Source organism: Pristiophorus japonicus, chromosome 16 (assembly GCF_044704955.1).
Source record: "Pristiophorus japonicus isolate sPriJap1 chromosome 16, sPriJap1.hap1, whole genome shotgun sequence".
In the NCBI taxonomy this organism is placed as follows: Eukaryota; Metazoa; Chordata; class Chondrichthyes; family Pristiophoridae; genus Pristiophorus; species Pristiophorus japonicus.
The window spans coordinates 134,000,783-134,024,677 of record NC_091992.1 but is presented as its reverse complement, the minus strand read 5'-3'; the positions used below and the strand labels follow the sequence as shown (position 1 = coordinate 134,024,677).

The following is a 23,895-nucleotide window of genomic DNA, read 5'->3' as shown; positions in this document are numbered from 1 at the left end:
GTGTTGCATTGGACAAGAAGTTGGTTGAAGGACTGAAAACAGAAAGTAATAAATAATTAATTATATTTTGGATTGGAGGGATGTAAACAGTGGTGTTGTGACAACTACACTTCTCAATTCATATAAAATTGGATATGGGGGCACAATATGAAGATTTACAGACAATATAAAAATAGGGAGCATGTGAAAGAACTGTAAGCAACTTAAGGAGGACATAGACAAGTTAGTGGACTGGGCAGGTAGATGTTAGATGTAATTTAACTGGTGATCCATTTTTTGGAGTAAGAGTAAATATACACTAAATGGTAAAATATTGGAGAGTATAGGAAGAGAGATTTAAGAGTTTTGATAAATAAATCATTAAAAGTGGGAGAGCAAGTCAAAAAAACTATAAATAAAAAGCTTAGATGCTCATTGGGTTTCAAAAATAGTGTACAAAAGCAAAGAGGTAAGGCTAAACCTATATGAATTATTGTTTAGACTGCAGTTAGAATATTGTTTTAGGAAGGATGTCAAGACAATGGAAAGGGTGCAGAAGAGATTCACTATTGATACCCAAGAATGAAAGGCCTGACTATGAGGAGAGTAGAGATATTGGGGTTCTCTGCATTAGGACAAAGTTTAAGGGAAGATCTGCTAGAGATGTCCAAAACTGTGAAGGGTTTATGGTAAGTCGAAAAAAAACTATTTCCACTGCTCAGCAAATTGAGGGTATAAATTTAAGATCAGCTAATGGCCTCCTTCTGTGGTATAACAGTCTACGATTCTAAAACTCCACAATGGTACCAGAACTCTTCCATCTCTTTTGGTTACCTCAAGTGGATTCGAGCTGGCCAACAACTCCAGTTACTTTTCTTGAAGACTTCATTGTGGAATTTGTACTTGAATGGTGGGGACAATATTTACCACCAAATGAGTTCAGATCAGAGTACACTAAAATTCTCTAATAAAGAAGTTTACATTGAAAATATCATCAACTTCTCTAGCTGGGAAACAACTCTAGCAATAGTAGTTGAACGAAATCAGGCGAAATGTTGCAAGTTAGCGAACATATTCTTTCTCCCTCGTGTGCTTATCCAGCTTCGTAGTGAGTTCCACATTCTCACCACTCTGGGTAAAGTTTCTCCTAAATTCCCTATTTATTAATCTTATATTTATGGCACCTAGTTCTGGGTCTCCCTCAATTGGAAACACTCTCCCTCACCTCTCAGCCTTCTCTTTTCTGGAGCAAAGCAAAAGCCTTGTTTAGTTCGCCTAGCCAATTTTTCTGGGGCCAGCCAATATGTATCCCTCAATCAAGATCACCAAAAAAACAAATTATCTGGTTATCATCACATTGCTGCTTGTGGGATCTTGCTGTGCGCACATTAGCTTCCCCTCATTCCAACAGTTGACCACACTTCACAAAAATAAAAGTGGCTGTAAAGCGCCTTGGCGCGTCCTGAGGTGGTGAAAGGTGCTGTATTAACGCAAATCTTTCTATTATATATATATATATTTTTTTGTCTCTACCACATTACTTACATCGCGGCGACCGTCGCTTGAAACTCTTTTTGGAGTTCACCTGCAAAAACATAAAACATTAAACGGTGCCACCCGACCTGGGTGACACTCCAGACATTTACAAGGCCCTTTTTTTTCCCCCTTTTTTTTGTTTTTTTGTGTTTTTCTTTTTTTGGTTTTTTTTTGGGCACTAAAATCACAATTTTCCCCAGTGCCCCCTATAAAAGGGAAGGGGGACACTAAAAGCACCGGCAATTAAAACAAATTAAACTTAAAAAACGTAAAATCAAATTAAAATTTGGTTGCCGGGCGTGACGATGCACTCCAGTCCCTCCGGCGCCCACCTCTCGCGGAAGGCCGCGAGCGTACCGGTGGACACCGCGTGCTCCATCTCCAGGGACACCCTGGACCGGCCGGATGTAAGAGCGGAAGAGAGGCAGGCAGTCGGCTTGAACGACCCCCTCAACCGCCCGCTGCCTGGACCGGCTGATGGCACCCCTTGGCCGCGCCCAGGGGCAGTCCTACGAGGAGGCCCTCGGACCCACCCACCCGCTCCCCTCCGCACAGGGGTGCCCGAAGATCGGGCGAGTGGCCGTCGCTTGAACCCGAGCGGCCCCCCCCCCCCAAAAAAAAAACACAAGGGGGCTTGCGCACAGCGCGCAGCGCGCAGTTGGCGGGAACGCGCTTGCGCTTGCGCGCTGAGGCCGGCGACGGACAGTTGCAGGCGCTGGGCTGGCTGTTCCGAGCTGTCAGGGCGCGAACGGAACAAGCTGGACCGCAAGTCTCCTCAGAAAATCTCTCTATATATATATATTTAATATAAAATGAGTGATTCGAAACTGTACCTGGTCTACGAGGGCTTGTTGCTACCCGCCCATGTCCACTCGGAAGAAAGCGTGAGGTACGCCCGGGAGGAATTCCAGGTCCGGGACGACGATGTTTTCATTGTCACTTACCCCAAATCAGGTGGGTCTCTGAGGGTGGGGGTGGGGAATGACTATTTCCAATAAGCAATCGTTAACTTTATTTCCCCCCCCCCCCCCCGTTTATCGGTTTCGGTACAATTCTGAAGCGCAAATTCGGAAGTAAACCCCTTTTTTGGGGGGGGGGGGCAGTCGCGCGTTGCTGACAAGTCCCGAAAACCCGGTTAAAGTCTTGCGGCGAATTGTGTGAGGGAAAAAAAGGGAAGCAAAGGACACATTGCGCGGACTTTCTCCGCTTTCCTGCCGTTTGAATACTCGTACCTTTTGGCCCGGCACCAATTGCAGCCTGTTTTATTCATTATACTACCAATTTCAGGCTGGAGTTATTGCCGGAGATTCTTCTTCGGGGCTTATTTCAGCTTTCCCGTTTCCTAGGAGACGGGTAAAAATGTTGATTGACGTTGTTTTCATCAGTACTGGAAGTTTTCCGTTCAAGACCTTGCCGCTCCCGTGAGGAAATTGCGACCCTTTGTTTGACCCACTTTATAACATTGTTTGAGATCCGGAATCCAGTGTTGAACGCTTGCCCTGTTCTTAACTTGGAATAATAGGTGTGTGTACACCCTAAATCAGGTGGGTCTGGGAGGGTGAAGGGGGCCATCTCCAGCTATCTCTCAGCAATCCTTGTCTGTAATTAAAATAAAATAATGCACCGGGGAGCTTCCTGAAAACCTATGGTAGGAATTTTACAATGATGCATGTGAAGGTCAGTCTAATTCAGCTGTTGTTGCGTCAGTTCTTTTAACTTATAATGGCATGCAATGAAGGATTTGTTGGGGTTTTTTTTTTTGCAAAGTATTTATGCCCTTTAAAATCCCAGTTCACAATCAGGAAATGGGTATAAATGTTGATTGACATTGTTTTCATAAGTACTGGAAATTTAGGTGGCAAAATTGCCCTTTTTATAGCCCCATTAGCGCCTCTGCGCAGGGGCACTAATGATGCACAAGAACATAACATAAGAATTAGGAACAGGAGTACGTCATGTAGCCCCTCGAGCCTGCTCCGCCATTCAACAAGATCATGGCTGATCTGGCCGTGGACTCAGTTCCACTTACCCGCCCGCTCCCCGTAACCCTTAATTCCCATATTGGTTAAAAATCTATCTATGATTTGAATACATTCAATGAGCTAGCCTCAACTGCTTCCTTGGGCAGAGAATTCCACAGATTCACAACCCTCTAGGAGAAGAAATTCCTTCTCAACTCGGTTTTAAATTGACTCCCCCATACTTTGAGGCTGTGCCCCCTAGTTCTAGTCTCCCCGACCAGTGGAAACAACCTCTCTGCCTCTATCTTGTCTATCCCTTTCAACGAGGTTGTTGCCCAGGGGAAGGGCGATAACCTCGTTGCGCCTCCGGGCAAATTGTCCCGGAAGTTTGGGGAGTGTTGTGCCATTCGCGCCGCACACCATGCCTCGGGCTGGTGCACGCATGGCGATGGCGTTATCGGAGACTTTTTAGCGCCTGAACGCACTGCTGCAAATCGCTCCATAAACTCCATTATTTAAAATGCTGTTTCCGTTTAAAATTAACCTTTATCCTACTCATTGCTAGGCATGCTCATTTTTAAACCTCCTCGTAAGTTGTGACAAAAATTTATAACTCATTTAGAGTTTGCTGGGGCTCTTTTCTCTAGCAAATAAAAGGCTGAGGGCTGATCTGATAGAGGTCTTTAAAATTATGAACAGGTTTTGTGGGGTAAACAAAGAAAATGTTTCTACTTGTGGGGAGTCCAAAACTAGGAACCATAGGGGCGAAATTGGGGATCGCCCCATTTGGGAGGACTTCCTGCACCCGGCGCGGATGTCACGTCCTAGCTGCGAAATTGGGGAAGCCACCCCTGAGAGGAAGTGATGTGCAATGTCGGGCGCTCCACTTCCTCTCGGAGGCTGGATTAGGGCGGTAAGCATGCGATTGTTGCAGCGTATCGCGGCGCGAGCACAAGGCCTACACTTTCGGAAAAAGGGCAGGGCGTGCTGCAAGCTCTGCAGTGGGACGAGGGGCCTCCATTACGCCCCCGGGGATGTGGGGTGCCGTGGCACAGAAGTGGAGTGCTAGGCTGCACCATCGCGGCACAGACCCCGCGAAATGCTGAACGGAAGACCAAATTGGTAGTTAACAGGGATTAAAAAAAGAATTTTAAGAGTAACTTCTTTATGAAGGAAGGGATGAGAATGGAGAACTTGCTACCACAGGGAGTGGTTGAGGCAAATAGCACAGATGCATTTAAGGGGAAGCTAGATAAGCACATGAGGGAGAAAGGAATAGAAGGATGTGGTAATGTAAATGTAGATTCTTTTCTCTCAATCTGGTTCAGCAAAATTACTGAAACGAATACCGTTTGTGCTTTAAACAAAGCAAGCTTTTATTTAAAAAGCAAATCTCGATCGGGGACCTTATCAGACAGAAGGAATGCAACTCTGATAGATCGCACCCATTTCCTACGGACAAAGTGACGTTACATTGTAAAGGGACGACGGTTATACATTTTCGGCAAAAGATAACAAGATAGGGCTAGAGTGACATCCTAGTTCAGCCTATCTCTTTTGATCCCTCTTTCCCTTTGTTCACTCATAAGCCGACCTAAGTATGGTCTGATTTTAAACAAAGACCTTCTGTTAATGTTTCAGGTTAATAACATGATTTAATAAGACCTTGAGGTTTTTCTGCAAGCTGTGGATTTTGTTTCAATATGTGTTAGTGTTGTAACATTTCGCAGTCTCGAGTCTGAGATGTCATGGCTATTCCTCCATGAATTCTTTGTTAGCTTATACTGTCCCTATACAATTCCCACGTTCTCAACTTCAATGTCCCTATACATTTTTAAACATTCACAGTGAGAAGAGGAAGGGTGGGAGGAGGCTCGTGTGGAGCATAAGCATCGGCATGGACCAGTTGGGCCGAATGGCCCATTTCTGTGCTGTACATTCGATGTATGTAAATTAGAATAACACTATCTAACGTGTGCGTGTGTTCTCTTGCTCTTTCACATGTGTTGGCAATTAGAATGCCTGTCTCATGGTGTCGGTGATTAACAAAACGGGTGAGATCATTATTTGACTTCAAAATCCAACTGCTTTTTTGAAAAATGAACGAACATCAACACGAGGAAAAGATGTTTTCTATTGTTGAAGTTATTGAACACATTTTCGCTCACTCATTCACTAACACAAGAAATAGGAGCAGGAGTAGGCAGTTCTGGTCGCCGTATTATAGGAAAGACGTGATTGCACTGGAGAGGGTGCAGAGGAGATTTACAAGGATGCTGCCTGAAATGGGGACAGATTGGATAGGCTGGGTTCTCTTTGGAACAGAGGAGACGCCAGATACGATGGTCAGTACTGCAGGGAATCAAATATGGCCTGGGTGATCTCCTGGACTAGTTTCGAACGCCTGGATGGGTCAGAGAGGAATTTTCCCAGATATTTTTTCCCCAATTGACCTGGGTTTTTATCTGGTTTTTGCCTCTCCCGGGAAATCACATGGCTCCCGTTTGGGTGGAGTGTAAAATGTTGCATGGGGTGTCGCAGTAGTGTGGGGCGGACCGGTTGGGCTCGATGCCCTTTACCTTTCCTTCATTGTTCATAGGTTTATATGTAACCTTCAGGGCTGCTGACCAAGGGTCGTGTGGCTCTTTATCAGCCGGCGTGGACATGATGGGCCGAAATGGCCTCCATCTGCGCTGTAGATTTCTATGTTTCTTCTATGTTTCTATTTGGCCCCTCGAGCCTGCTCCGCCATTCAATAAGATCATGGCTGATCTGATCCTGGCCTCAACTCCACTTCCCCGCCTCTCCCCATAACCCTTGACTCCCTTATCTTTCAAAAATCTGTCTATCTCCACCTTAAATACATTCAATGACCCAGCCTCCACAGCCCTCTGAGGTAGAGAATTCCAAAGATTCACAACACTCTGAGAGAAGAAATGCCTCCTCATTTCCGTTTTAAATAGGTGACCCCTTATTCTGAAACTGTGCTCCTTAATTCTAGAATCCCCCACGAGGGGAAACATTCTCTCTGCATCTGCCCTGTCAAGCCCCCTCAGAATCTTATACGTTTTCAATAAGATCACCTCTAAGTCTTCTAAACTCCATTGCGTATAGGCCCAACCTGCTCAACCTTTCTTCATGTGACAACCTCTTCATCTCAAATATCAAGCTCATGAACCTTCTCTGAACTGCCTCAAGTGAAAGTATATCCTTCCTTAAATAAGGAGTCTAAACCTGTACGCAGTACTCCAGTATGGTCTTCCAGGTACAATTGTTTGCTGGACTTCCCTATTTTTATACTCTCTTTCTCCCCTTGCAATAAAGGCCAACATTTCATTTGCCTTCCTAATTACTTGCTGTACCTGCATGCTAATGTTTTGTGTTTCATCTACAAGGATCCACAGATCCCTCCATACCACCGCATGTTGTAATCTCTCCCCATTTAAATAATTTTGCTTTTTTATTTTTCCTACCAAAGTGGATAATCTCACATTTTCCCACATTATGCTCCATCTGCCAAATTTTTGTCCACTCACTTAACCTGTCTATATCCCTTTGTCCTCCTCACAACTTGCTTTCCCACCTATCTTTGTATCATCAGCAAATTTGGCTACATTCCACCAAGTCATTAATATACATTTTAAATAGTTAAGGCCCCAGCACTGATCCCTGTGGCACCCCACTAGTTACAATTTGGCAACCTGAAAATTACCCATTTATCCTGAGACTCTGCTTTCTGTTAGTTAGCCAATCCTCAATCCATGCTAATATATTACCCCCCAATCCCATGAACTCTTATCTTGTGCAGTAACCTGTAACACATGTACACTCTACCTTGGGTAGGACAGCTGGGGTTTGGCAGCATGGGATTGGGGTTAGGGTTATCTTTTGATTTGGCATTGCTATGGAGGGGTAATGTGAGGATTGGCAGAACTGTGGTAGAATGTAAGATTTGGCTCATTGGTGGATTCCCAAGGGAATAGAAGAGACAGGGCATGGGCCTGGAAGCCACGGATGGGCGATCCTATGTCTGGCAGCAGTGGTTCTTGGATGCATATCTCTGATTCACAGATGTAAGATATTATAAACATTTTGATTGCTAACGATCAACAAATCACATGATTAGATCATTCAAAACTCAATTCATTTTGATTTTTGTTAAAGAACTCAAATTATGATGACAAAGCATTGTCCCGGATTTTGCAGTAGGAATAACTGAGATTATATTGAGGAGTAAATCGGACAGCAATTTCCAGCATCTGCACATGTGTAGTTAAACATGGAACTCGGGAAGTTAGTTGTTGTCCGATATTGCCCTACTCCTCCACAAGCTTTGCTACGCTGGTACCTCACCGAGAGACTTGGCATTCAAACACATGACGTTGTGATATGTATCCACTAAACACCTGAAAAAGTTGGGGCTTGTCCATTCAAATGTACATGCATTTGTAATAGTGTGATAAGTCTTAATTATTACCAAAACCTCTCTGGCACTGAAAATTTACTTTTACAAGTGTGGAGTCTCATTCTTTCAGACTTTAGTTATTGTTGGAGATTTTTTTTAAATTAAATTACTTTCTGTCTCTCATCCATCTCTCATTCCATCTTTCTTTCCCTCTTTATTTCACTTTCTGTACATCATTTTACATTGAATTAAATAGTCTAACCTACACTTACTGGTTCAGACTCTGCATGCATCAGTAATGATTCTTCAATCTGATTGGTTGAAGAGACACGCTGTTGCTTGCTCTGTTCATACATGTCCCAGATTCCCTGTAGAGGACAAATATCCACACACTACCAGACCCCCGATGATGGTAGGTTGCTGCTCAAAAGACCACAACAATTCTATGGGCAGCTGTAAATGTAACGAACCGTAAGTGCCGTTCATTCGCCGCTGGCCACAAAATCCGAGCCAATCCGGGTCTTTTTCTCTCTGACAGCTATTGATAATTAGAAATCTTTAACTTCTGTCTATCTACAAAACCCAGGAGATAATTACAGCCTTTTCTAAATGTCAACATAACACAAATGATAATGAGTGGCTGTTTGCTTCAAAACTCAATTTTAAAAAAAAATTCAAATTGCGAGGAAGGAAATTCTGTTGCTCACTCAACCTAATGTGCTTTCTGAAGTTTATAGAATAGAGAAATGCGACAACAGGTGTGTAGTTACAAACTGCCTTTTTCTCTCTTGCACTCGTACATCACTTTCTTTTTTTAAAAAAACAATAAGCTTTACCTGAACAAATTTGCTGTCTAGTTTATCTTCAAATAATTTTTAAAACCACCAGGAAGATACTTATAGGCATGTAATATTTCTCTGATTTTTGTGAATAGGTACTACATGGATGCAAGAAATTCTCCCCATAATTTACAGCAATGGAGATCTGACACCAGTGCTGACAATTCCAAACTGGGATCGGGTACCATGGTTGGAACAGACAACAGCTCAATTGACACTGGAGAACAAACCATCACCTCGGCTCATTACAACACACATGCTGTACCATCTGATGCCAAAATCCTTCTACACATCAAAAGCAAAAGTAAATTACTTCAGTATTTAGAGATCAGAGTACACATTTTACTAAGTTTTCTTAGTTTTGTGTGTGTTTTTTAAATCTTTCCCTGAAGACTGTTATCTTCAGTGTGAGCCAGCTCCTCGTCTATGTCAGTTCTTCACTTATGAACCTATATTTCACTTATGAACATTGGCTGTCAAGCACTTTGGGTTGTCCTCAGGTCGTGAAAGACGCTATATAAATGCAAGTTTTTTCTTTAAACATTGAAAGAAAAAAAGACTTACACTTATATAGCATCTTTCACGACCACCGGATGTCTCAAAACACTTTCCAACCAATTAAGTACTTTTGGAGTGCAGTAGTCACTGTTGTAATGATGTCAGGCTATTTAACAAAGATGGTACATTACAGTGAAGTCAGATCCTGTCCTCATCTGATATCCACGTGTATTTTCCAGGAGAGGTGAATAGCACTCGAGTAAGACTCTAGTCGTTTCTCCTCTTCCTTGCCCAGTGGTTTGAGTGCTTCAACTGCCATCAACTTCGAGATCAGCTGACCGTAAAGACTGTTCATCAAAGTGGGGTCTTCCTGGTCTTTGTGACTCAGTACCATACCAGGCAGTGTGCATGCTTGCTATCCACTGAGTGGAGGGGGGGTGCTTTCAAGTTTATATTTTTTTTAAAGCAACAGTTATGATGAAAGGTATCCATATTGGAATCCTTGTCCTTTCGCCAGAGATATCCATGCTACAGTAATTCTGGTAAATATTCCTGTAGGGATTTTGTTATTACAGGTTTGACCTCCAAAATCCAGAGTTCCGTAAAATGTTCCGGAATCCAGACACCCTGTCAAACCGTTTCCGCCGCCAGCCAGGCCCTAGTGAAAACTCATAAAATGAAATCCAACTGCTGAACAGTTAGTAACATTGCAAGAATAAAAACGCCAATCCTACCTGTTCCAGGCCAGGTCTTTACAGTCACCGCACCGCTGCTCCTGGGTCCGCAGCAACTCTGCACAGCACACAGACCCTTCGGCCAGAATCAACTCTGCACAGCACACAGACCCTTCGGCCAGAATCAACCAAGCTCCCGCCCGCAAGTCCCCAGCCAGAACTAACTGCACAGCATACTGCAGCTCCCCAAAGTAGCAACCGCGCGATTGGATCGCCATGCCCCACGACTCTGAGTGGAGCTGACCCGACCTCACCACGATTTTAAGTTTGCACACCTGTACACTTACCTGTAATAAAAAATACTACCTGCACCTGTACTGTACATGCACTTTTAAATTCAGCATTTAAAAAAAAAAAATTTAGTGGCATTAAACATTATAGGGCTACTCCAGCTGACCCACCTACACCCCATGATCAGACCCCACCCAACCTGACTCCATTACTGTGGTGTTTTTCCCGATTTTTAAAGATCTGCACAGGTAAAAATTGTGAATTTGTGTTAGCCTTTTTGACATGTTTGCAATGACAACGGATACAGGTACCTGTACCCCAATGAGTTCAGATAAAGGAAAGAGGAAGCCTAGTTCACTTTCAATTGCCAAGAAAGTTGTTACTTCAGAGATTAGATAGAGGTGCTTCAGTGAGAAGATTGAGTGAGGAGTATGGTATTCGACTCTCTACCATCTATGATATTAGAAAACAGAAAGAACAGCTCGTGAAGTTTTATGCGGAAAGTGATGTTCATAGGAAATGAGTAAGAGAAAAACTATGCATAAGCCGAAATGTGATTTGGATCGAGCAGTGTTGGAATGGTGACAACAGAGGCGAAGTGAAAAGGTTCCTTTGTCTGGCCCAGTGGTGATTTAACAAGCTAAAATATTCCATGCATAATTGGGGATTGAAACTCCATGCGAGTACTCTTCTGGTTGGCTAGCCAAATATAACAGGCACGTTATGGCATCAGGCAACTGAAAGTATGTGGTGAGAAAGCCTCAGCGATCATGAGGCAGCTGAACATTATATTGATGAGTTCATCAAACTAATTGCTGATGAAAACCTTTCACCTGAGCACATGTACAATGCAGACAAGACAGCACTGTTTTGGCGCTACATACCGCGAAAGACATTAGCAGCAGCAGAAGAAACGCAGCCAGCAGATGTAAAAGACGCCAAGGATAGGTTGACTGTGCTTGCTGCTGCAAATGTGGTTGGGACACGTATGTGTAAGCTTATGGTCATTGGCAGAAGCCAGCGTCCAAGATGTTTCAAGGGTTTGAGAGTATTGCCAGGGCATTATTGTGCCAATAAGAAAGCATGGGTAACAAGGGTAATCTTTCTGAACTGGTTTGAGAAGAATTTTGTCCCTCAGGCGCTTGCTCATTGCACGAAAGCTGGCCTTGAGGAAAACTGCAAGATATACTTGCTGCTAGACAATTGCTCAGCACATCCTGATGCTGAGCTTCTGGTAAAGGATAATGTCCATGGAATCTACTTGCCTCCAAAAGTTACATCACTGATACAGCCAATGGACCAAGGAATTTTGAGATCGATGAAGTGTCACTACAAAAACGTATTTATGAAGTGTTAGCTTCATGCTGTGAACACCGGCATGGGAATAATAGCATTCTCAAAAGCTTTCTCTATCAAGGACGCCATATGGACAGCTGCGGATACATGGAACTTGGTAACTGCAGACACCTTGATCAATGCTTGGCATAACATCTGGCCATCAACTATGTTTGCTGAGGATGATGCTCCTCAGGACTTTCAAGGCTTTCATGTGTACAAGGAGAAAGCAATGATTGCTCAACTTTTAGATTATGCAAGAGGGCTGACTTGTGAAGCTGTGCAGGAATTGAATGAGGATGATGTCGCAGAAGTCATGGACATAGACAACGATGCTCCCATTGTGCATGCCGTGACAGATGAAGAAATCATGCAGAAGGTTTTGCAGCTAGAAGCAAAGGATGAAAGCAGTGAGGATGATGATGCCTGTGATCAAGTCGAAAAAGTGCCGATTGACAAAGCAATCAATCTTTGTCAAGAATTAATTTACGCCTTAGAGCAATGAAGCTTCATAAGTGAAGAAGAAATACTGCAGGTCTACAGAATTCGGGAAAGATTAGTGAAAGAAAAGCCCAAATTATTTAAACAATCAACAATATTAAATATCTTTCAAAAGAGGTCGCAACAGAAGGCCCAAGACCTACAGCGTGCAACTACACCAGTAATTTCCACATTTGATAATGCTATTGCTGGCCCATCAGCCCCACACATAGCTGAGCCCTCTACCTCAAGCACAACCTCCAACCAATTGTAACTGTACCTGTTTATTTTCACTCTGTTTAACACACAAAAGCTTTCATTTACTGTTTTTACTGTATTTCATAACTGTTTTACAAATAAAAACCGTTATTATATTTCATGCTTTGAGGCATCACCTGCGCCATGACAGGAGCTGACGACTGCTGAATGGACCACCGCCTAATCCGATCCATCGTTAACATTGCCCCAAAGCAGAGGGGGCAGCAGAAGCAGTTCCGCAAAAAAGTTAATGCTGGGGCACTTAGAGACCCAGCTAAGAGAGCCCTATACAGCCAGCGCCTCGCAGCCAATCTGGTGTGCCTTGATGACCCTGAGATGCTGAATCCCCATAGTGCTTGGTCTGCCCTCCAGGCCTCTATAACCAGTGCCTGTGAAGAGACACTTGGTCACTCAACCAGAAAACATCGAAGAACTAATAGATCGCAAGCGCAAAGCATTTCTGAGCCTCAAGCAACAACCCAACTCGGGAGCTGCAAAACAACATTACAGACGGCAAAACAACATTACAAACAGCTCCAGGCTCAGGTCCATCTAAAAACCTGGGACCTAAAGAACAGGTGGTGGATGGAGAAAGCACAAGAGATACAACAACTGGCCGACAGCCACGATATGCGAAGATTCTTCGCTGCAGTCAAGGCCACCTACAGTCCAAACTCCCAAGGCCCCACCCCACTCCTGGCCAAGAACGGGGAAACACTCATCAAGGACACCGAAGCTGTCAGGGCCCGTTGGAAGGAGCACTTTGAAGATCTCCTCAATCGAGACTCTGCCTTTGATTCGAGTTTTCTCGACTCCATCCCGCAGCATGCGACCCGCCACCAACTCGGTGAAACTCCAACGTTGCACGAGGTAGGCAAAGCCATAAAACAGCTCAATAATAACAAGGCTACGGGTGCGGATAGAATCCCTGCTGAGGCGCTAAAGTATGGCGGAGAGGCGCTGTTGGCGCGGATACATGACCTCATCTCTCTCATCTGGAAGGAGAAGAGCATGCCGGGAGATCTGAGAGATGCAATGATTTTGACCATTTTTAAAAAGGGGGATAAGTCCGACTGCGGCAACTACAGGGGAACCTCCCTGCTATTAGCCACTGGGAAAGTTCTCCCTGTGGCCGAGGAGCTCCTCCCGGAATCACAATGCGGATTTCGTCCCCTACGGGGCACAACAGACATGATCTTTGCAGCGCGACAGTTGCTGGAAAAATGTAGGGAGCAGTGCCAGCCTTTATACATAGCCTTTTTCGATCTTACAAAGGCCTTTGATACTGTCAATCATTGGGGTCTATGGAGCATCGTCCTCCGTTTCGGATGCCCCCCAAAAGTTTGTCACCATCCTTCGCCTGCTTCACGATGACATGCATGCTATGATCCTTCCCACCGGATCCATTACAGACCCAATCCACGTCCGGACCGGGATCAAACAGGGCTGCGTCATCGCTGCAACCCTCTTCCCAATCTTCCTCGCCACCATGTTCCACCTCACAATCAACAAGCTCCCCGCTGGAGTGGAACTAAATTACAGAACCAGTGGGAAGCTGTTTAACCTACGCCACCTCCAGGCCAGATCTAAGATCACCCCAACCTCTGTCGTTGAGCTGCAGTATGCGGATGACGCCTGCGTCTGTGCACATTCTGAGGCTGAACTCCAGGATATAGTCAATGTTTTCACTGAGGCATATGAAAGCATAGGCCTTGCGCTTAACAACATCCGTAAGACAAAGGTCCTCCACCAGCCTGTCAGCCCCGCACAGCACTGCCCTCCAATCATCAAGATCCACTGCGCGGTCCTGGACAACATGGACCATTTCCCATATCTCGGGAGCCTCTTGTCAACAGGGGCAGACATTGATGCGGAGATTCAACATCGCCTCCAGTGTGCCAGTGCAGCCTTCGGCAGTCTGAGGAAAAGAGTGTTTGAAGACCAAGCCCTCAAATCTACTACCACAACTCATGGTCTACAGGGCTGTAGTAATACCCGCCCTCCTGTATGGACGATGTATAGAAGACACCAAGTCGCTGGAGATATATCACCAACGATGTCTCCGCAAGATCCTGCAAATCCCCTGGGAGGACAGGCGCACCAACATCAGTGTCCTCGACCAGGCTAACATCCCCAGTATTGAAGCACTGACCACACTCGATCAGCTTCGCTGGGCAGGCCACATAGTTCGCATGCCAGATACGAAACTCCCTAAGCAAATACTTTATGTGGAGCTCCTTCATGGAAAACGAGCCAAAGGAGAACAGCGGAAACGTTATAAGGACACTCTCAAAGCCTCCCTGGTAAAGTGCGACATCACAAATGACACCTGGAAGACCCTGGCCGCAGACCGCCCAAGGTGGAGAAAGTCCATCCGGGACTCAGTGCAAAGAGCACGAAGAGGCCAAGCGCAGGAAGCGGAAGGAGCGCGCCGCAAACCAACCCCACTGACCCGTTCCCTCGACGAATGTCTGTCCCATCTGTAACGTTCAGCCATCAAAGAACTCACTTTAGGAGTGGAAGTAAGTCCTCCTCGATTCCGAGGACTGCCTATGATTTGAGTACTGTACATTCCTTTTCAAGTTTAAGGATGGTAGCAAAAGATACAGGTCGGGAAGCTCACATTAAGTACAGTTACAGAGTACAGGCATACTGCGTTGCAAAAACAAGAGAGGGAGGTTTACCATTCGTTGCGAAGAAGCGAGAATTACAAGGTCTGTGGGGAGAAGAACTACAAGATGACGTCCAAAAACCGGAAATATCGCAACCTGGGCTCGAGTGTTTCCAGGTTCCGAAGTCCGGAAAAACCTGAAAACCAGCTCGTCCCAAGGTTGCCGGATTCGGGAGGTCGAATGCTGATAACACACATCTGGGAAGTAATTTCTGCATTGGCTGACATACACTTAAATTGTTTTTAAATGAAATGGTTTAACTTCCAGTAGAGCTACCAAGTTGATGTGCATTTTAGTGGCAATGTTTCCAAAGAGTCTCTTGTGGTGACTAATTCCAAACAAAACAAAACTGCAAATATGCTGTTTGTCTGTCTCTATTTTAAACTCAGGAAAGGAGTGGCCCCCATTTTAGCCTTAATTACCATTGACTTTTCCAACTATGTAAGCTTTCCAAGGTGAAAAATTCAGTTTATTTCATTCTATTATATAATGTATGAATCCTAGATATGAAAAGCTACATTATCCAACACATGGAAATTACAGCAGTTATTAATATTTTCACTATGCATATGGCAGATTGAATTATCTTCCTGACCAGAATATACAGGCCAGATATTAACCCCAATATGCATGCCATTGAGCTGGCTGACCAGGACATTGTTCAATATTTCGTCTCTGTTTATGTGGATTCTACCCTTGCATCAGTTTGTTTCCCCTGCATAACATACAGTTGGATTGGGTTGAATGATGTGACATTGCCAACATTACAATATCACACCATGCTGTGGTACGATTTTGGGGATCCTAAAACCTGGAGATTGACCACAATTGAATCATACCTCCTGGAAAGGAAGGGAGAAAGTAGGAGGGATAATCTATCTTCTGTTTATAAAACCAGCTATTAAGTGAAATGGCCAAGGTATACCTCAGGAACACAGGTTAATGCTTTTGCATTGGTGACTGTGCAAAGCAAAACAGCTTGATAGTGAGAGCTTGAAAGTAGAGTTGTCCTGCATGCAAACGCGCGCTGGATTTTGGGGATGGATCAGACATTGCATGGTCTTATCACTGCTTGAGAGCTTTTATTCTTACATTTAAAGTTTTCTTAAAACAAAATACACATTTTTCTTTTGATATTTTGGATTTATTTTGCAGGTCATATATGTAGTTCGAAATCCAAAGGATGTGCTTGTTTCTTCCTTTTATTATCACGGCATTGCCATCTTCTTGGATAACCCGGGCACGTTCGAGGAGTTTATGCAGAGGTTCCTGGAAGGAAATGGTAATACGAACTGTTGTACTAAATTTAAAATTGTTGCTCCAATGATGTCTAACCTGGAGAAGGGTCAAATTGACAATTTCATTTCATACACATACTGGACATGCACATAAAACTTGTTTAAATAAACTCACTTGAAACAATATTAGTGTTCTAGATTTCTGAAATAAAAAAAACTGAAAGTTAGCATCTGAAAGATTAGAGAGCTGCCAGTCAGACTGGAGAAACCACTTTATAGAACTGTCCAAAACCACAGCAGGCAAGGATTTAAATACGCTAACTTCTTTCATCTGATGGATTTAATAGCAGCTTTGTTGATGCAGCTACACAGATGATGAAGTTACAATTTATTATAACACTTTGACCAATCAAGAGCTCAAGTTTAAAATCAGTTTGTTTTGTCCCTAGAATCTGTTGCCAATGTTATATGGGTTATAATGTCGATTGAATGATGGTTTTACATAACATCAAAAGAGTTGCAAATAATTTGAAATAACAATTACATTGCAAAAAATTGTTTTGGGAAAAAGAAGCAGCATTTCATGTTTTTGCTTGGCTAATGACTGCTCTTATTTTTAATACATTCTTTTAAAGTAATTTTCGGCAGCTGGTTTGACCATGTAAAGAGCTGGTGGGCTTTAAAGGATAATGAAAATGTCCTGTTTGTGAGCTATGAGGAGATGTTGCAGGTATATGATTTTGTTTTTAATTTATATGTTACCTAATTCTTTTAAGTCCCTCACTGCTGTAATCTACTACCACTCTCCCTCATCCAGGCTGGGTCATTCACTCCCCTTGACAGCTATCAGGAATGGGGTACTGAAGTTGCATGTTCAGCCATGAACTCATCGAATGGCGGTACAGGCTCGAAGGGCCGAATGGCCTACTCCTGCATCTATTTTCTATGTTTACTAATTTCAAACTTGAATGCTGTTGTGGAGTGGGGCTGGTCTAAGTAGTTTTCTAGTATCTTGTGATGTATGCTGCTGTCACAATTAAGTATTTAATCTAGTGGGATCGCCACTCAGGTAACCAGGTTTGAGTGATATTTAGAGTGGGGATTCAAACACACACCTCAATGTTGGGAGTTCAGCTTTTTGCTGAGAGAGGTGTGGGCCCATAACCCATTCTACTATGGCGACCAAGCTCGGCTTCCTTTTTTTTTGCTCCCCTGTATTCCAATTGCCCCGTTCAATGGTTGCTCTACTATGTAAAACCGTAGGAATCTGATTATTGTTCATATTATGCATAAAACTTAAATGATGAAAAAAGATGATTTTTTAAAAAACATTCCCTTTGTTATTGAATGATGTAAGTGATTTAAATAATATGATTCCTGGTGACTTTTTAAAAAGAAGATTCTCCCTCCTATTTATTATTTTTCTAGACTCTCATTTCTGGTCGTCTGAGGCCAGAAGTTCTCCATCTGAGAGCAGCACGGTTAAGCATCCTGCTCCTAGTCCTCTATCACTTTTGAGCTGTCTATGTAAAGGCAGTGCAGGTTGATTCACTCTCTGGTGTATTTTTCCTCCCCTGTATTCCAATTCACCTTGTATTGTTCAATGTTCTAGCAGTGTACCCACTTGATACTCTGATGTCTCTGAACCTGGAAACTGGTTTGTGCTCGCTGCAAGCTGACTCCACCATAGGATCTCCAGCATCAAAGTTGCATTCTTTCATATAATCTTCTCCCTATTTTTATTTACAACAAGGACACATCTCTTCTCATTTCTGCCATGGCTATGCAACCTGAATTCCTTTTCTGTCCATTTGCATTTTGGGTGCCATTCTGGACCAAAGCCCGATACTTTTACCACCCTTTCATGTTTCTCTTGGCCCCACCCCGCCTTCTCTCCTGTCTCTTCCCTTTTCTGTTACCCAGTTAAGCCACCTTTAATTTATTTTGCTGATAACCAAAGGTATTAAGGAATATGGGGCAAAGGGGAGTATATGGAGTTAGGTCTCCGATCAGCCATGGAATTGAATGGCGGAACAGGCTCAAGGGGCTAAATGACCTACTCCTGTTCCTACGTTACTATGGTTCTACTCTCAGGTACTTTGTCCCCCTCATCCCTACCCCAACCCATCCGCCTCTGTCTTCCTACTCTTCTACTGCCGTTCTAGGATTAAATCCCTCTTGATTAAACCTACAGCTATCCATTGTGCCTCTCGGTATTCTCCGAAGGACCCTTGGAGGCACACTTCACTGCCTCCTTGTGAACAGCAAATCTAACTGCCCTATCGTCCTCTCACGCAAACCTTCCTGCCCAGGGTGCCTTCTGGGGGGCTAACCGTGCCAATCTCCTCCTCATCTTGCTCACTTCACCTCCCACTGCAGCCTTGGACTCTGCCATCGGATCAACAATCACTGCCCTTCTCTGCATTTCCATTCACAATGCCTGTTTATTTGTGAACAAGGACCTTGCCAAATACAACTTTATTGTTCCCTCCATATAAACTCTGTATGCATATTTATGGCCACCCCCTCGACCTTGGTCTCTCTAATCCCATAGTCTTGATCACAGGTGAGGCCATCTCCAACCATTTCCTTGTAACCCTCACCAACCCCAACACCCTACCTCCTTCAAACCATACTTTCTGTGTCCACCCCTGGAAAAAAAATTCCCTCCCCAAGTCACTTCAGCTGCACTTTCAACTTTCTAACTGCCTAGCATTTAACCCTTAACCACAATACTTCTGCAGCAGTCGATTTGCTCAGCCATTCCCTCACCTCTATCTTTGATGCTCTTGTCTCAAGAAAACCTTTAATCTTTTGCATCCCAGCCTTTCCTCTGGTATAACTCCCATCTTCACTTCCTCGTGTTCGAGAAGTGTAGACTTGAACGTAATTGATATGCAACTAGTTTAACCATCCATTATCAGATTTGGCTGGATAAAATCAAGCACTACTGGACCTTACTCTCCAATGCCAAAACTACCAACTGTTCTACCGGTCTCGTTTAAACCATCTTGTTCCTAATCCATTCACTCTTGCCTCTAAAAAGTGCAAGAAACTCGCGGATTTCTGTGTCACTAAGATTTTTTTTTTTAATCCTTCATCTGCTTTTCATCTCTTTTTTTTTTTCCCCCCCACACCTTCCCCTTGCTCACCAAGCCAGACCTCCCCCATGCTCAGCCCCTGTCCCCGTATTCAACCCGCATCTTTCTCTAGTTTCTGTTCGATTTCCCCCATGCCTCTCCAAACTCGTCTTGTCCATGAGATCCACCATCTACTTACTAGGTCCCATTCCCAATAAACTGCGGACTGCCCAACTTGCCATTCTAGCAAACTTTGTAAATAGTTCCTCCTCCTTGGGTACCTTCAAAACTTCGGCCATTACACCCTGCTCAGAAAAAAACCCTACCCGTGAGCATGCTTTGTACTGAATTTGTTGGGATAATTGTGCATATTAGTACGGTCGCTTTTTAATTGGACAAGTGTGTAATTTGCACAACTTTCAAAACCGTAATTTTTTTTAAACCAAAAGTAGTTTTATTTTCCCAAACAGGGAGGGGGCAAAATTGACATTTTGACAGTGGAATAAACCTTGGTCTCTTCCACCCCCCCAGTTGCCTGTCCTGCACATCAAGCTCATTACTCCTGGGTGAGATCATGTATGAACATAGATAACCCAGTAACCATAACACTGCTTCCATGTTTTCCCCACCCACTCGTTCTCCCATCCTCTCCCATCCTCTCCTAAGACTCTTACTGGGTTACGGTTGTATAATCATCTGATTCCTCCAGTATCTTGCCCAAGTGACCATTCCTCATGTGTTAGTTAGATGGTGAGTGTCAGCAAACTGTTCAGCTGTCCTAAGTACTGCAGCAACAGTTGATCCTGTCCTTGCACATGTATTTTTTAGCGGGTGTCAACAGATTGTGATCAGCAAGTTGAACTTGTTTTTTCCCTTCTGTGGTCCATGGTCTTTGAAGCCAGTTGTTGCGTCTGTGCTATAACCCCAGTTAAGATCAAGTAACCTCATCATAGACTAGGAATCACAGCTGGCAGCTATCCGGGACAGTATGTCTCTCTCCCACAGGAGACCGTACAGTTATCCATTGAGCTATAAGAGGTGCTTGTTGCTTCTATGTTCTAAAGAATAGGACATGTCACTGAGTTTACTTGGTTATGCAGCAATACTGTTCCTCCAGACTATTTATTTTAAAACCTGGAATAAAAATGTTAAAAGCTGTTTTTCTGTTTTGGCTTTGGCCATGTACAACATTTTTTTTCCAATTTATCCTGTTCAGAATATGAAAGGAATGGTGGTGAAAATCAGTGAATTTCTGGGAAAGCCGCTCAGTGACGATATGATTGAGGTCATTGTGAACCAAAGCCAGTTCAACAACATGAGAGAAAATAAAATGTCCAACTACAAACTGGTTCCCAATGAGATCCTGGATCAAACAAAAACTAACGTCTTAAGAAAAGGTAATTTGAAAAAGATTGCTGTGCACATGTTGAAAATGTATTACAGTATGAGTATGACTTTAGGTGCACAGTCTGTTGGAAGATCACTGAGATTATTAGTCTTAATAAGCTGTTTCTACAGTAGCTTTCCTACCATCGTAATCCAATAAATCACAGCCACTAATGAGAATTATTTGTAATTCTTTCATTAATGAAGAAATCAAGTGAACCACCTCTGTCACGCAAGTGGTCTGACATATTGGAACTATAATATGCAAACACTTATCTCCCAAAACTGACACATAACCAGCAACTACCCCTCGGTATTACTCTGGGATGTAGCTGTTCGGAGCTTGTTAAGAACGCCCAACAGGCGGTCTGTCTTAAATAAATACTGAAAAGTACAAATGAGAAGCAATATATCCGTGTTTCCCTCAAGCACATGTATCCTGCAAGTGCACTTTTTAAAAAGCTAGATATTGCTTTAAGTAATGCAGGTTTTGGTTTATTCCCGTCACCAGCTTCCTCCCTACTCAGCCGCCTTCTGGAGTATGGTTCCACTGGTGCTGGACACACACCAGAACCTCACCCAGGCGCCCATCATGCACGTGTAATCCTTGACAGTCTGTGTCAGCATACTATTCTGCATGGGATTATAGCCCAACATGCACAGACGTGCATGTCCAGGTGTTGTCAGGGATGGGACCCTTGGCCACGTTTTTGCTTATCCAACCTCTACTGTTGCCCCAGCTGAGATTTTTTCATTTGATTTGAACACTTTAAAATCTGATGGAAAATAATAGCTACTTAAAGAACATTGTTTTAAAATTTGAAATCTCTGATTGCAAAAATGTGTGGAAAAACAAACCGCCCTGTATAAAGTGCATACGATTAATGTAACAAAGTATATATTTTTTTGTAGAATTAAAGAGCATTTAAAACCAGATGCCGCATCGTTCTGTTACAGGTATCTCTGGAGACTGGAAGAACCATTTCACCACTGCCCAGGCTGAACATTTTGATTCATTGTACACCCAAAGAATGAAAGGACTAAATTTCACATTTTACAAAGACTGAAAATTGAGAGGTGAAATGCAGAGCTTTGGCCTCGGGATAACATTTACTTACAGCAGTAGTGTTAATCCTTAACAGTGCATGGTTAACATAGAAACATAGAAAATAGGTGCAGGAGCAGGCCGTTCGAGCCTGCACCACCATTCAATATGATCATGGCTGATCATACAACTTCAGTACCCCGCCCCTGCCTTCGCTCCATACCCCCTGATCCCTTTAGCCGTAAGAGCCACATCAACTCCCTTTTGAATATATCCAACGAACTGGCCTCAACAAATTTCTGTGGTAGAAAATTCCATAGGTTCACAATTCTCTGGGTGAAAAAGTTTCTCCTCATCTCGGTCCTAAATGGCTTACCCCTTATCCTTAGACTGTGATATCCTTAGACTGTGACCTCTGATTCTGGACTTCCCCAACATCGGGAACATTCTTGCTGCATCTAACCTGCCCAATCCCGTCAGAATTTTATATGCTTCTGTGAGATCCCCTCTCATTCTTCTAAATTCCAGTGAATATAAGCTTAGTCGATCCAGTCTTTCTTCATATGTCAGTCCTGCCATCCTGGGAATCAGTCTGGTGAACCTTCGCTGCACACCCTCTTATGTATGTACAATAAATGCACCACGAGGCCTGAGCACTGCAATTCAAACTGTGTGACCGTTGTCAATTTATTCAGACTTGAGTCCGGAACATTCTGCTACAAGCCCTTTTATATACCTGTGTGCCCTCAGCTGGTGGGCTACAGACATTACATGTACACGTCACTTGAACTCTGACAATTATGCCCTCTGCTAGCGGGCTACACAAGTAGCATATACTATATCACTCCCTTCCAAAGTCTTTGGTTCAAGTGGTCGAGTCCTGGCGTGTGTGCGTTGGTTGGTCTTCGATGTTGCTGTCTTCCTTGCATGTTCTTATTGTATGTGCTTCAACGTCTGGTCTGGTCTGTGAGACGGTTTACTTAGAACCACTTTGTCCTTGTCATTTTAGGAAACACTTTATCCTTATCACTTTAGTCACTGTATCCTCATCACTTTATCCTTCTCTCCAATCTCTATCCCGCTCTTTGGCCAAAGCCATGCCAGACGCCTGCTTGTTCAGACCGGCATGTGGATCTTATTAAGAATGCGTGATGTCGCGGCACACGTACTTCCGGTTTCGCCGGGTTGCCACGTGGTCGTACGGACCTGGTGAACCAATGAAGTCCTGGTTAGGCGGACTCGCTTTGTGTTTCGTGCTGCTCGCCACGCAGGACCATTGGGCTCGGGCTTGCATTGGGCAGACTGGACATGCGTGATGTCGTTTAGGGACTCGAATCCTCTGTTGGCCGCTTGCAAGCATTTCCCTGTCTTTGCGTGACAAACTCACACGATTTCCCTGTAGGGTGCCCTCCTCTTGGACAGGCAACTTTGCTTTGTTGAGACGACTTACTTTCGTCTTGCATTTTCTCAGGAATGGCCGACCGGTTCCCACATGGGACACAGCGTTTTACATTGGATAGTGCAGGATCCTGGCCATTCCAGGTCCTGATGTGGTGAGCAGTAGTGGGTGACCCCTCGCTCCAAAAACCTCTGACCAGGGACGAGTCAGCGGGCATCGCCATTCCAACCCCGGTGGTGGATGTTGGTGGCCTGCTGAATGCCGGTGCTTGGTCTGTAGCGGAAAACCTTGGTGTCTATCCCTTTGCTGTCTAGAGACCGTGACTTGAGCAACTTGCGGTCAGTTTCGAGCTCAGACCAGTGTCTGAGAGAATATGGGTACTTTTTCTTGACCACATCAACGCATGCTAACGCCCTTTCCTTGAGTCTACCGCGGGCTCCTTTGGCTTTACATTTTTCAGACGCTTGTACAATCGGTTGCCTATTGCCCAATACAGATACATTCGCTTTCTGTGACACGCAGCCAATCCCGTACAATGGTACATTACAATTCAGCACAAAGCATTTACATGGGTCCTGCAGTACAATTGACTTATCAGAACAAAGCCTGTTTCTAGCTTTCCCTGAAAACCTCCTTAACCAGCTTCTGCCTAGCAGCGTTGGGCCATTGCCTGGAACAATCCACAACGATAGCTCATGCACAGCTCCTTCGTACTCTACCCTCAATTCCACACTCCCTATCACAGGTTTGATTTCTCCAGTGTATGTACATAGCTTTGCATTACTTGGACACAATTTGAGCCTATGTGCCTCATTGTCC

The 23,895-nt window shown here is 44.0% G+C and overlaps 1 protein-coding gene across 1 annotated transcript; it reads left to right on the top strand.

Annotated features, from left to right (window-relative positions):
* The first annotated feature begins 2,216 nt into the window (after positions 1–2,216).
* On the top strand, positions 2,217–22,345 carry sult2st2 (sulfotransferase family 2, cytosolic sulfotransferase 2). The gene is made up of 6 exons (XM_070857952.1): positions 2,217–2,469; positions 8,816–9,024; positions 16,084–16,210; positions 16,802–16,896; positions 20,463–20,643; positions 21,590–22,345. Exons 1-6 carry the CDS (start codon positions 2,328–2,330, stop codon positions 21,697–21,699), a joined length of 864 nt encoding a protein of 287 aa, XP_070714053.1. The 5' UTR covers positions 2,217–2,327; the 3' UTR covers positions 21,700–22,345.
* The last annotated feature ends 1,550 nt before the right edge of the window (positions 22,346–23,895 follow it).

Bases quoted from the DNA above. Each gene is read 5' to 3' on its own strand.
- sult2st2 (XM_070857952.1), top strand. From the start codon at position 2,328: ATGAGTGATTCGAAACTGTACCTGGTCTACGAGGGCTTGTTGCTACCC. The intron at 16,211-16,801 runs GTAATACGAACT...ATTCTTTTAAAG, and splicing joins GAGGTTCCTGGAAGGAAATG to TAATTTTCGGCAGCTGGTTT. The intron at 20,644-21,589 runs GTAATTTGAAAA...GTTCTGTTACAG, and splicing joins AACTAACGTCTTAAGAAAAG to GTATCTCTGGAGACTGGAAG.